This window comes from Misgurnus anguillicaudatus, chromosome 2 (genome assembly GCF_027580225.2).
Source record: "Misgurnus anguillicaudatus chromosome 2, ASM2758022v2, whole genome shotgun sequence".
In the NCBI taxonomy this organism is placed as follows: Eukaryota; Metazoa; Chordata; class Actinopteri; order Cypriniformes; family Cobitidae; genus Misgurnus; species Misgurnus anguillicaudatus.
The window spans coordinates 22,165,245-22,177,588 of record NC_073338.2 but is presented as its reverse complement, the minus strand read 5'-3'; the positions used below and the strand labels follow the sequence as shown (position 1 = coordinate 22,177,588).

General features: G+C 36.2%; 2 protein-coding genes across 5 annotated transcripts; both read left to right on the top strand.

The window, feature by feature from the left end:
* LOC129442092 (uncharacterized) lies at nt 1–6,222 on the top strand. 4 transcript variants are annotated; one of them, XM_073874701.1, is made up of 5 exons: nt 1–182; nt 387–446; nt 5,488–5,529; nt 5,700–5,813; nt 5,907–6,222. In XM_073874701.1, exons 1-5 carry the CDS (start codon nt 48–50, stop codon nt 5,931–5,933), a joined length of 378 nt encoding a protein of 125 aa, XP_073730802.1. In that variant the 5' UTR covers nt 1–47; the 3' UTR covers nt 5,934–6,222. The 4 variants fall into 4 exon arrangements, with proteins under 4 accessions (XP_073730802.1, XP_073730797.1, XP_055057921.2 ...); XM_073874696.1 differs by having other exon boundaries at nt 22–182; nt 5,488–5,577; XM_055201946.2 differs by lacking the exons at nt 1–182; nt 387–446 and adding exons at nt 4,410–4,582; nt 4,788–4,847.
* Nucleotides 6,223–7,462: 1,240 nt separating this feature from the next.
* ackr4a (atypical chemokine receptor 4a) lies at nt 7,463–9,759 on the top strand. Its single transcript, XM_055201944.2, has 2 exons — nt 7,463–7,581; nt 8,313–9,759. Exon 2 carries the CDS (start codon nt 8,335–8,337, stop codon nt 9,421–9,423), a length of 1,089 nt encoding a protein of 362 aa, XP_055057919.2. The 5' UTR covers nt 7,463–7,581; nt 8,313–8,334; the 3' UTR covers nt 9,424–9,759.
* The last annotated feature ends 2,585 nt before the right edge of the window (nt 9,760–12,344 follow it).

The following is a 12,344-nucleotide window of genomic DNA, read 5'->3' as shown; positions in this document are numbered from 1 at the left end:
ATGGGTATAAAGCAGAGAAGTGCACTTGGACAGCAGAAAGCAGCAGGATGAGGGCCTGTGTGCAGATAGGGCTGTTGTTTCTCAGCGTGCTCATTTCAAGTATTTATGGAGAAGAAACTGATCAAGAAACAAGCATGGAAGGACCAGTTTTTTTTGATATGGAGGATCTTTCTCAGTTTCAGGTGAAGTACAAACATTTCTTGCAACGTTTCTGGTAGATTTTCTTTGGCAGTTAACTTTCCTTAAAACTATTTCAGGACTTTTGGAACTGCAATAATATGCAAGTAAAATGTACAAATATCGTAGGCATGTATCATTAATAAGCTAAAAATGTATAATAGCATCTTATGAAAAACATACTTCAGCTTGTTTTATCTCGTCATCAGGTTGCTGAAAATGAACAGGAACGAAATCTTCTGTCTCATGATTCTGACATCTTCCCAGTGGTATAAAATCTCAAGATATTACTGAACTTAATGCATTCTGCATGTTAGAAGATTATTAATTACTAACAATGTTAACATAAATAGGTATTTATAACCCCTTTTGTTATAAAGGTTTCTTAATGGTTTTGCAAAAAAAAGGTCACAAACTTGGTCCCTAACTGTCACTGAGGCAGTACCCTTTCAAAAAGTAAAGAGCTTAAAAACACCTTCATATTAGTTCATATTAGTACCTCAAAGATACATATTGGTACCAAATGTACTGCCCCAGTAACAGCTAGTGACTACTTTACTGACAGTGTATTTTCTAAAACATCCAAAGAGAAATCTAACTTTAAACATAAATCCAATTGATAGAATAGTTAAAATTTGTGTTACATACAAGATGGAGCCAGGTTTTTGAAGGGGAGAGGATGAAATTATGGAGGGATTGGTGATGCATTATCTAAAAAAGGAAGTTGCAAGTTATTACTACACTTACTTTATTTTTTAAATAACACACCAAAAAATATATTATCCAAACCAGTTTAGTGTAACCTGATTTTCTTTTTTTAATGCATATATTGGTTTAAACCCGAACTCATCAATAAAACTCATGTTCAGAACCTCCGTGTGAAGAGGCAGGACAACGGCAAGAGACGCAAGGGAAAGAAGACACGTCCAGGAACGTTGTCTATGTTAGGAGGACCAGCTCCCAAGGTAACATTTGACAGGGTTACATAATCTGAATTGTTTTACTAATAAGTCTTTGATTTACAGATGTTATTATATTTCACCATGTGTCCTTTTACAGATTCCGGTATCATCAGCAACTGCATAGAGATATGACACTATCATTCTTAATGAGTGTTTCAGGCTCAGGTTTTGCTTGGAAAAAAATAATTTCCACTATTATCTCTTATTCTTTTTTTCCACTGCTTTCTTTTCAAAACATATTTTGTAATATCTATGGAAAATAATATTCCATGTATTCCAAGAGGCACCACTAAGAAGCAGTATTTACCCAGAAAGATGGTTGCTCAAGCAAGCAAACTTTTATATAAATCAAATGTTTCATTTGATCTGCTTGTCTTTATCTCTAAACAATAAAGCATGAGTGTAACCATTTCATTGGTGTCTTTGTGTAAAGGCAGTGCAAAAAAAGTTTTTAAATCATAACAGTTCGAAATGTGTTTCTGTAAAGATTTGTCTATTATCAGGTGTGTGTAGACCTTCAAGAGTAAATGGTCAAAATGGTTTCCTGGCTGTAACTAGAGCAGTACCCTTTAAAAAAGTCCTAATATGTACCATTTAGACATGTATACACTGGTACCAGTATAAACCTTTGGATAATATGCACATTTGAGGTACTAAATAGCACTTATAGACCCTTTAACAGCTCACGTGTTATTCCCCAGTGGTTCTAATGTGTTTGCAACTCAGAAAGTTTATTTAAACGGTTTCCCAGCATCAAAATGTCTGGTTGTTGCATTTGGTTGCACGAATATAATATATTAATATACGCATATATGTATCTGGCAACTTTATTTTTGGTCATCTGCTAACGTCTTCTATTCACTCCACTATAGTACACGGATCTGTTAGCCAGGGCCGTGCAGAGACCATTGGAGGGGCAGGTGCTCAAAGATTAAAAAGGGCACTTTGCTCGCTGACACGCAAGCACACAACTGAAACAAATAATAAAGTAATATAGAATAGAAAGACGATTTTAAATCTAACGTTTTTCTTTATTTTCCTTGCAAATAGAGTGAGACAGAAAAATCTATATAGACAGAGTTTTATATCTATATATTTATGCATTTGGCAGCCGCTTTTATCCAAAGCGACTTACAGTGCATTACATTTTGTGTTTATGTGTGTCAACAGTATATGCAGTTTTGAAATTATATGATATTATATATTGCATTGTGACATTAAGATATTATTACGTTTACAGGCTTGTGTTTTTGTTGTCATATTTAAAATGTTCGAAATTTGTATACAAAGTGAGTAGCCTACATATTTTAGCTTTTGAATGGTGTTTGTGTTGTGTTTTTGGACACTTTGCTGCCTTGATGACAGGGCAATAATAATGACATTCATCTCTCCTCTCCTTCATTTCATGAAGCCTCTAGTACTTACTTTATTTTCAGGTAAACTACCCTTACAAAAATGAACCATGGTTTTACTACAGTTAAGACCAAACAACCATGGTTACTGTAGTAAAACCATGGTTACCACAAAATAACCATGGTTTTGACAAACATGGTTTTCAAGAACCATAGTTAAACCTGGTTAGTGTAGTAAAACCATGGTTTTGCTCATAGTAATCAATTGACCAAAAAAACATGGTTACTACACTTTTACCACAATAAAACCATGGTTAATTTTTGTAAGGGTAAAACTGGTTGCAAAGCTGGAGAGTTTTTGACTGAGTTAATAATTAGCACGAGTATGGCTATATTACCCAACATCAGCTCCCATTGTCTTTTATCAAAGGCGAGTCCAGGAATCGTAAATTCAATATGATACAAAAATTAAGAGGTTTTTTTTACCGTATTCATCGGATCTTGCTCTTCCAACAAACTCTGCGTGACAGGTGGGTGACATTAGAACAGCGCGAGAGTGATTTGAAATCAAACTCCTCCGTATGATTTCCCGAATATGTCTCGCGGTACTTTGATGTCATGTGCGTTTCGGTTCTTGCATTGCTGCGTGAAGTTGAGCACAACTAAAAACTCGAGACAGATACCTGTATGAACTCCCGGCAGAGAACGTCCCTGCCTTTGCTTCATCCATTGTTTTTATATGGGAAGAATGTTTTATTTTCAGCGTGAGAAATAAAAGATGTGGCGTGTAAACTGGCTGAAATGCGTGTGTCTCCCGCCGAATGCGTGAGACTTGAGAGCCCTGTTTGCATCTAACGTTCTAGAGATGTTAATACACACAGACAGCAATAAACAAAAGCTGTGCAGGCTCTCCTTACGTTGTTCTTGTAAAATAATAATAATAAGTAAGGTTAACAAGCATACCGCTTTGGTTCAATGCTGGCTCGAGGGGGATCCTCGCTGTACTGCGCACAGTGTCGTGAATGTGTGGGCGCGCCGCTAGCACTGTGAGCTAGTAGTGATCGTCCCCTAAAGAGATTGTCCAATGAAAGGTCAATACGTCATCATGTGACTAATTTTATTTACGGCTAAATTATTTTTTTAATTAATTTTACTAATAGTAAGATTGGGCAGGCCTTCACAAAATGGCATTTAATTACAAAAAATGCCTTGACAAAAAGGGCACTTTGGTCATCCAGGGGTAAAGGGGCAGGTGCTTGGGCACCCGCCACCCCCCACCCCCCACCCCCCCCCCCTCTGCACGTGCCTGCTGGTAGCTGTGTTGAAAATGTTGATAAAGTCAACTTTTTAAAATAACTTTCTCTGTCTGTGTCTGTGTTCACTGTTGATTCTTGCCATACTTCCATTGCCTAAATGCGTGCGTATTCGCTGCCAAGTCATCATTGTTTACAAACAGTAAAAGGGTATATATACACACACGATAATAAGTTTTATAAAATGCGTTTAACTATTTCATTTTTCTAGTTCTGTCCACATCATTGATCTGCTAATTCAGTTTGTAAGGCATTTAAGTATTCTAGGATTTTAAGCTTGGTCACATGTAGCCTAATTCCTGTTAATCCAGCAAACAGATCATTCCCCTAACGTTCCCATCTGGTATATTTGGTTATTTTTTAGGAACCAAAACTTGTAAGCAACAAAAAGGTCAAAGTACCCCAATTTTTCTCTCACTCCTCTGTATGTCCCACAGTCAGAGCAAATCATTTACGATATCTCAACTTTGTGAAAGTGAATGAAAATCATAACATATTTGAGCAGGGTTGTTGTTCATTTTAACCTGAAGAAAATGTGTTTTTGTCCAAAAACATGTTACCGCTCCTCCTCTGGACATCTGTTTGTGATTAAATGCATGAGTATAAAGCAGAGAAGTGCACTTGGACAGCAGAAAGCAGCAGGATGAGGGCCTGTGTGCAGCTAGGGCTGTTGTTTCTCAGCGTGCTCATTTCCAGTATTTATGGAAAAGAAACTGATCAAGAATCAAGCAAGGAAATACCAATTAATTTTGATATGGAGGATCTTTCTCAGTTTCAGGTAAAGTACAAACTTTTCTTGCAACGTTTCTGGTAAGGTAGATTTTTTTTGGCAGTTAACTTTCCTAAAACTATTTCAGGACTTTTGGAACTGCAATAATATGCAAGTAAAATGTACAAATATCGTAGGCATGTATCATTAATAAGCTAAAAATGTATAATAGCATCTTATGAAAAACATACCTCAGCTTGTTTTATCTCATCAGGTTGCTGAAAATGAACAGGAACGAAATCTTCTGTCTCATGATTCTGACATCTTCCCAGTGCTATGAAATCTCAAGACATTACTGAACTTAATGCATTCTGCATGTTAGAAGATTATAATGTTAACATAAATAGGTATTTATAACCAATTTTGTTATAAAGGTTTCTTACCTCATTTGTTAATGGTTTTGCAAAAAAAAAGGTCACAAACTTGGTCCCTAACTGTCACTGGGGCAGTACCCTTTAAAAAGAAAAGCGCTGATAACAACTTCATATTAGTTTATATTAGTACCTCAAAGATGCATAGCCTATTGGTACCAAATGTACTGCCCCAGTAACAGCTAGTGATGAATTTTCTTGACAGTGTGTATTTCCCAAAACATTAAAAGAGAAATCAAATTTTTATCCATAAATCCAATTGATAGGATAGTTAAAAATTGTGTTAAACAAAAGATGGAGCCAGGTTTTTGAAGGGGAGAAGATGAAATTTTGGAGGAATTGGTGATACGGTATATATCTTCTAAAAAAGGAAGTTGTCAAAAAAAATTGCATGTTATTACACGTAATTTTTTAATTATGAAGACTGTTAAATAGCACACCAAAAAATCTGTTATCCGAACCTTTATCAACATATCCAAGTAACAAGATTTTCCTTCTTTAAAATGCATATATTGGCTTCATCAATAAAACTATCATGACCAGAACCTCCGCGTCAAGAGGAATGACAAAGGCAAGAAACGCAAAGTAAAGAAGCCACGTCCAGGAACTTTCAGCACTTTAGCATTCAGTCTGGTATTAACTTTTCTCTAATCAGCCCACCCTACAGGTCATTTAACACATAAATGATAGATATACATGATGTATGTGAAGACAAGACGGTATATTTACTGTATATATCTTTTAATCCCACTTAGCCTACTACTCGTGTTACGAGGCAGACTGACAATACAAAGCAAAAACAGCCAGTCAACAATCGCAGAAAGCCCAGACCAGGAATGTTTGGTTTGTTAGGACGAGCAGGAACCCAGGTAACATTTGACACGGTTACATAATCTGATTGTTTTACTAATAAGTCTTTGCTTTACAGATGTTATTATATTTCACTATGTGTCTTTTTACAGAGTTCAGTATCATCAGCAACTGCATAGAGATATGACACTATCTTTCTTAAAGAGTGTTTCAGGCTCAGATTTTGCTTGGAAAAATTAATTTCCACTATTATCTCTTATTCTTTTTTCCACTGCTTTGTTTTCAAAACATATTTTGTAACATCTATGGAAAATAAGATTCCATGTATCCCAAGAGGCACCACTAAGAGGCAGTATTTACCCAGAAAGATGGTTGCTCAAGCAAGCAATCTTTTATATATATATCAGATGTTTAATTTGTATCGCTTGTCTTTATCTTTAAACAATAAAGCATGAGTGTTTCATATAACCATTTCATTGGTGTCTTTGTGTAGAGGCTGTGCATAAAAAAAGGAACATGACATTTTTAAATCATAACAGTTCGAAATGTCTTTCTGTAAAGATTTGGCTATTCTCAGATGTTAGTAGACCTTTAAAAGATAATGGTCAAAAATGGTTCCCTGTCACTGGAGCAGTACCCTTTAAAAAAAGTCCTAATATGTGCCATTTAGACAGACAACGTATGTATACAATAGTACCAGTATGAACCTTTGGATAATATGCAAATTTGAGGTACTAAATAGCACTTAAAGGTACCAGTATGTACCTCTTAATTACTAATATGCACTCTTTAGGTGCAAATGTGTACTTTTTGAAAGGGTACCGCCCCAGTGCAGCTAGGAAAAAAAATCTAATAGTGGATGAATCATTAATGTTGTTCATTTGAGTTGTTCTGCTAGTTTAATGTGCCAGACCTGTTGCCAGCTTGAGAGAACTTACAAAACAATAAGACTCTTGCCAAAAATTTGTCAAAACGAATCAGTTAATAGGAAAACAAACATCTGCCTTTACCTGCAAAATCCTTCAAAACAACATAAAATTGTTTCAGTTTGCTACAATACAAATGCAACTTTACTACTGACATATGGTGCCAAAAAAGTTTGAACAAAATCACACTTGTGCAGTAGCAATACCTTGACACCATTGCCCAACCACAAAAAACACGCAAAAGCAGATTTGCACTTGCACAGTATACACACCAGTGCAGATGTTAGACTAAAACAGTCAAGCATTTGGGCTTTTTTCTTTTCCACAACAAAAATATGGTGTTCCTGTAGCTCAGTTTGCAGATTATTGCATTAGCAGCAGAGAAGATTGTGAGTTCGACACACATAATGAGACACACATAATGACTTATAGGATAATGCATAGCTGAAATGCATTGTAAGTCTCTTTAAATTTAAGTGTTTGCCAAATGCATAAATGTAAAAAATATGATGCTTAACCAATTTAAAAGTAAGTTTTACATATTAGTTTCACATACAACCTGATCTATATAGTTACAAAACACTACAGACGAATCAAAAAAAGTAAAAATGAATGAAAACAAAAAACAACTTGATTTCTTTGAGCTTTCACTTATTGTGTCATTTTGATTAAGATCATACATAAAGTATGAAAGGTGTTTGTAGACAGTTGCTGACAAGGTGTCACATGCAAAAAAAAAATGTAAGAGCACATAAGACGATATCCACACACATGCAGAGTATAGTGAAGACTTGGAGCAAATTCAAAAGCATGCATGAGTCACAGTAAACAGACTCATTGCTTACAGGAAGAACAGACAGAAGCAGTCTGCTCTGCCCTTAAGCAAAGACCCGAATCTAAGGTAAGCAAATGCATGGAAACTTTAGTTTAAAAGATTTTTAAAGAGAAAGATTTCATTTAAGATCGCAGATGTTTACCAGAATACCTGAAAGTTAATTTTCCAGTTGCTGTACTCGCACACCATTGGAAAGAAACGCCTTAAACAGAAAGTATGTGACTGCAAAAGTTCAGATTACTTATCATCTATTTGTTCTGTTTTTAAGAGTTTTTATATATTTATCACATTTGTTCAGCTCTATAACACTGTAAATAATGTATCGTATGGCACAGATTCATTATTGATTAAAAATAATTCCTAAGTACAATATATAGTTATAATGCATACATTTTCAACTGTGTTCCATTTCATATCAATGAATATATTTGTGAAAAAAAATTTACTGTGAGAAATGAGAATTTATGGAAAAAGCTTTCTGATATTATCAATGAAAAAACATTGCATTTCTAAAATAGGAAGAAATGTTCCCTAAACACAGTTTTAAGTTATAAGTGTCTTGTTTTTAACAAATGAGAGATTACATAGAAAAGATGGAATGAATTTATTAAGTATGACTAATAAGATCTCTAGTTTCAGTTTTATCTGAGATTTTGGCATGCATACAAAAGTGTCCTGGATAGGAATGTTTGGAATGAAATGAGCTGTCGCAATATAATATCCTGCCATATGGTTTCTGCTGTTTTGTGAAAAAGATGATCAACTTTATACTATAAAGCGACTGTTTTCATTTTCAGCAATCTCAACTTCAGAGGAAGAATGGAAAGCTCAGATGAGAACTATGACTATGATGAATATAACAGCTCAAACTTCAGCTACGATGATTATCAGACCATGTGTGAGAAGAGCGACGTGCGCTCCTTTGCCAGGATTTTCCTCCCGGTCGTTTTTGGGATGTGTCTGGTGATAGGCCTAGCGGGGAATGCCCTGGTTGTGGCGGTGTACGCTTACTGCAAGCAGCTGAAGACAATGACTGATGTGTTTATAGTGCATCTGGCCATAGCCGATCTGTTGCTGCTCCTGACGTTGCCCTTCTGGGCCGCAGATGCGGTCCACGGCTGGCAGCTCGGAGTTCCTCTCTGTAAACTTGTCTCTTCCTTGTACACCATCAACTTCACCTGCAGTATGTTGCTTCTGGCCCATATCAGCCTGGATCAGTACCTGGCTTTGATGGCGGGAGGCAGAAACAGAGGCCTTGCGCGAGTCTTTCGAAAGAACCACTCTGGAAAGCTTTGTTTTGGGATCTGGACCGTTGCTTGTTTTCTAGGAGTCCCTGATTTAGTGTTTGCGACCGTCAAGGAACTGCACCACCAAAAGAATTGTCTGTCAACATATCCGTCGGATATGGCACACAGAGCCAAAGCCACTTTGGAGGTGTTGGAGGTCATTATAGGCTTCTTGCTTCCTCTGTTGGTGATGCTTTACTGTTATATCTGTGTAGGCCGAGCCCTGGTGATGCTGCCGGTGGAGAGGAGGTGGAGGAAGTGGAGGTCTATCCGTGTGCTCCTGGCTATGGTGGGAGTCTTCGTGATCACACAGTTACCCTACAATGTGATCAAGTTCTGCCGGGCTATGGACATCGTGTATGCGTTTGTGACTCACTGTGGTGTCAGTAAACAGCTGGACAGGGCTACGCACATCACAGAGAGCCTCGCATTGACCCACTGTTGTTTGAACCCCATGCTTTACACCTTCATTGGTTCAACTTTCAGACAGCACGTAATGAAATGTGCCAAAGGATTCGGAGACAGAGGGAGAAGATTAGCGCGCGTTAGACAGCAACAAGAAGTGAACATCTCCTTAAATTCCCATTCACAATCCCAAGAGACCAGCACCTTTTCTATTTAAACATATCGAATTGTTTGCCAGCCTGTGTGGACTATGCACTATTTACAGTACAAACTGTTGAAAGAGTACAATTATATTGCTCTGCAATGCTGTCACAATATGAAATAGATGATGTATGTATCAACAACAAAAACAATATTTCCAGAGGCGCATTATGGTGCCACAAAGCCTCTGGGCATGTCTTTTGATTACTATTGTGTAAATATGTGTGCCACGCGATTGAATGTGCATTTTTTTAGTTAACACCAGTGGCGGTTCGTGACTGCTCTTCCGAGTGGCGCAAATTCAAAATATGTGTTCGAAGTGTCATGTGTGTTGCTCGTATTTTCAAAATATGTGTTTATCATAAAAGAGACGCTCACGTTCACAAAATACACGCATGACACTCCCTTAACTGTAAACTCTGATTACGCATGAGTATCTGGCAAACGCTAGCGTCTCTTTTATCATAAACCCTTTAGATGTGTCTGCAGCATGCATTTATTTTTGACAAGACACATGATGCACACAGGTTCACTCGACGCGCCAAACATATATTTTGAAATGACAAACCACACACATGATGGGCTACATACATGTTGTGACGAACTTCGCATTGTGCGCCCTCAAAAAAAGAAGTCAACGGCCGCCACTTGTCAACACACCAAGTTGTATTTTTCAAATGAAAACCAATAAAGACAACTATGCTACCTTCCCCTGTTTCTGTTTTCTATGTAAGACCTTCACTTTAAAGAGATAGTTAACCTAATGAAAATTCTGTTATTATTTACTCTGGGGCACCATTCACTTATATAGAGGAAAAAATAATACTATGGATGTCAGTGGGGCCCCAGATCTGTTTAATTACGAATTTTAATTTTCAAAATATCTTAATTTGTGTTTAGTAAAACAGAGAAATGTATGTTTTAAAACAACATAAGGGTGTACCAATGCCAACATTTTTATATTTGGGTGAACTATCCCTTTAAGATTGCAGTGTAGAGGCATTGAGGGCCTTCAGTTCATAGTGTGAAGGAATCAAACGCTTAAAGGGATAGTTCACTTTAAAATGAAAATTCTGTCATCATTTACTCGTCCTCAAGTTGTTCTAAATCTGTATGAATTTCTTTTTTCTGATGAACACAAAAGAAGATATTTTGAGAAATGAGGGTAAACTCACAGCAGTAAGTGACCATAGTAGGAATAAAAAAATATGATGGAATTTAATGGGTACCGTCACCTGTGTGCTTACCATCATTTATCAAAACATTTTTTTAGTCATTTATCACAATACTTCCAAAAGATTTTTTTCCTACTATGGAAGTCAATGCTCACTTACGGCTGTGTGTTTACCATCATTTCTCAAAATATCTTATTTTGTGTTCATCAGAGAAAATAAATTCATACAGGTTGAGAACAACACGAGGATGAGTAAATGATGACAAAATTTTCATTTTAAAGTGAACTATACCTTTAAATTCTTCACTTTATTTTTATTATAGTACATAATACAGAATGTAAATAATCTAAGAATAAACATCTGAAAGTGCAAGTATATCATTAAAAAACATTATATTCACTATCGTTATCTTTCAACAATCTATAAGGGGTGGTTTATCCTAGTCCCAGACTAAAATACATGTTTGAGCTGCTTTAATAAAAAAAAAAATAACTTGTACTGACATAACTTAAGATATATCAATGTCAAAATGCACACCAGTATTGATTTTTATATAGTTTGTTTGTAAATATGACCTAAATGTTCTAATATAACTAAAGCCTACTCCTGGATAAATCTAAACCCTGTCCGGGAAACTGTCCCGAAGAGTTAACTGTGGGCCACAGAGCATTTTTGTTATGCACAATTCTGTTTATTTCCAGTTTAAACAACTTGAATACTTTTTCCTTTCTGCAAAAACAGAATGCTCGCAGCACACCAGAAGAACTACAGAAGCAATCTTGAGCAATTTCAGACAGTCGTTAGGGGTCATGGGGTGGTACGGCATCTGTATTATTTCCAGCTGCACGATTAAACAAACGTCTGTATACTTGAAATGAAATACACTGGAAAGATAAGATCTTAAGATCAAACGCATATAAACTGTTTTCCTTTTCAGTAAACAATGGAGTTTTTCTTAGAATCAAAGCATGAACCAGCTTAGCTAATGGAAACACAACTCTTTTACTTTTAAGCCTGCTAAATTCTTACAGTGTGTGGGTTGTATTACACTGATATTACCCTTTAAATTAGTCAAAAATAAATTGTGTTTATGAGTTACAATTAATCATATTAATAGGCACAGTAACATAACAGTAGTTGGGTGGAACCAGGAACCACTATTCCCCAGACTTGGCCTAGCCTGAGAAAATGTACAAAAGTTGTCGCTGGAGCAGAACCTCTTTTAAAATGTTTGTACTTAAAGGTACGTATCTCACTGTATCGAAATGGTACATATTAGAAACTTTTTAAAAGGTACCATCCCTGTAACAACTTTTGTACCTTTTATCTGAGTGTGTGGGGCAAATAAAGCTGCTTCACAATGCCAAAGAACTTTCTGCATCTAAATTGGTACAGATGTGTCTAAATTACCAACTGAAGACCTTTCTGTTTCCCAAAAGGTTCTTCAAATTATAAAAGGGTCCTTTTTTAACCCTAATATGTCCCTTGGGGTCAATCTTACCTCCAAGCCACATTTCTTTAGTTAAAAAACATGGTTTCCTTCATCTCAGTGGAATAAGACTGTCACTTTTCTAGACGATCTGTCAATATTCATATAAAAAACTTTGGCTTGATTCAGTCGTGCTAAAGATGTTATCGTTTTAAAATTACCAAGCCTTTTAGGGGTAAAAATGACCCCAATTGAAAATGAATGGGAAATGCAAAAAAAGAAGTTTTTTTTCTTTTTATTTGTCAAAAAAAATCAATGCATCTAGAATAAATA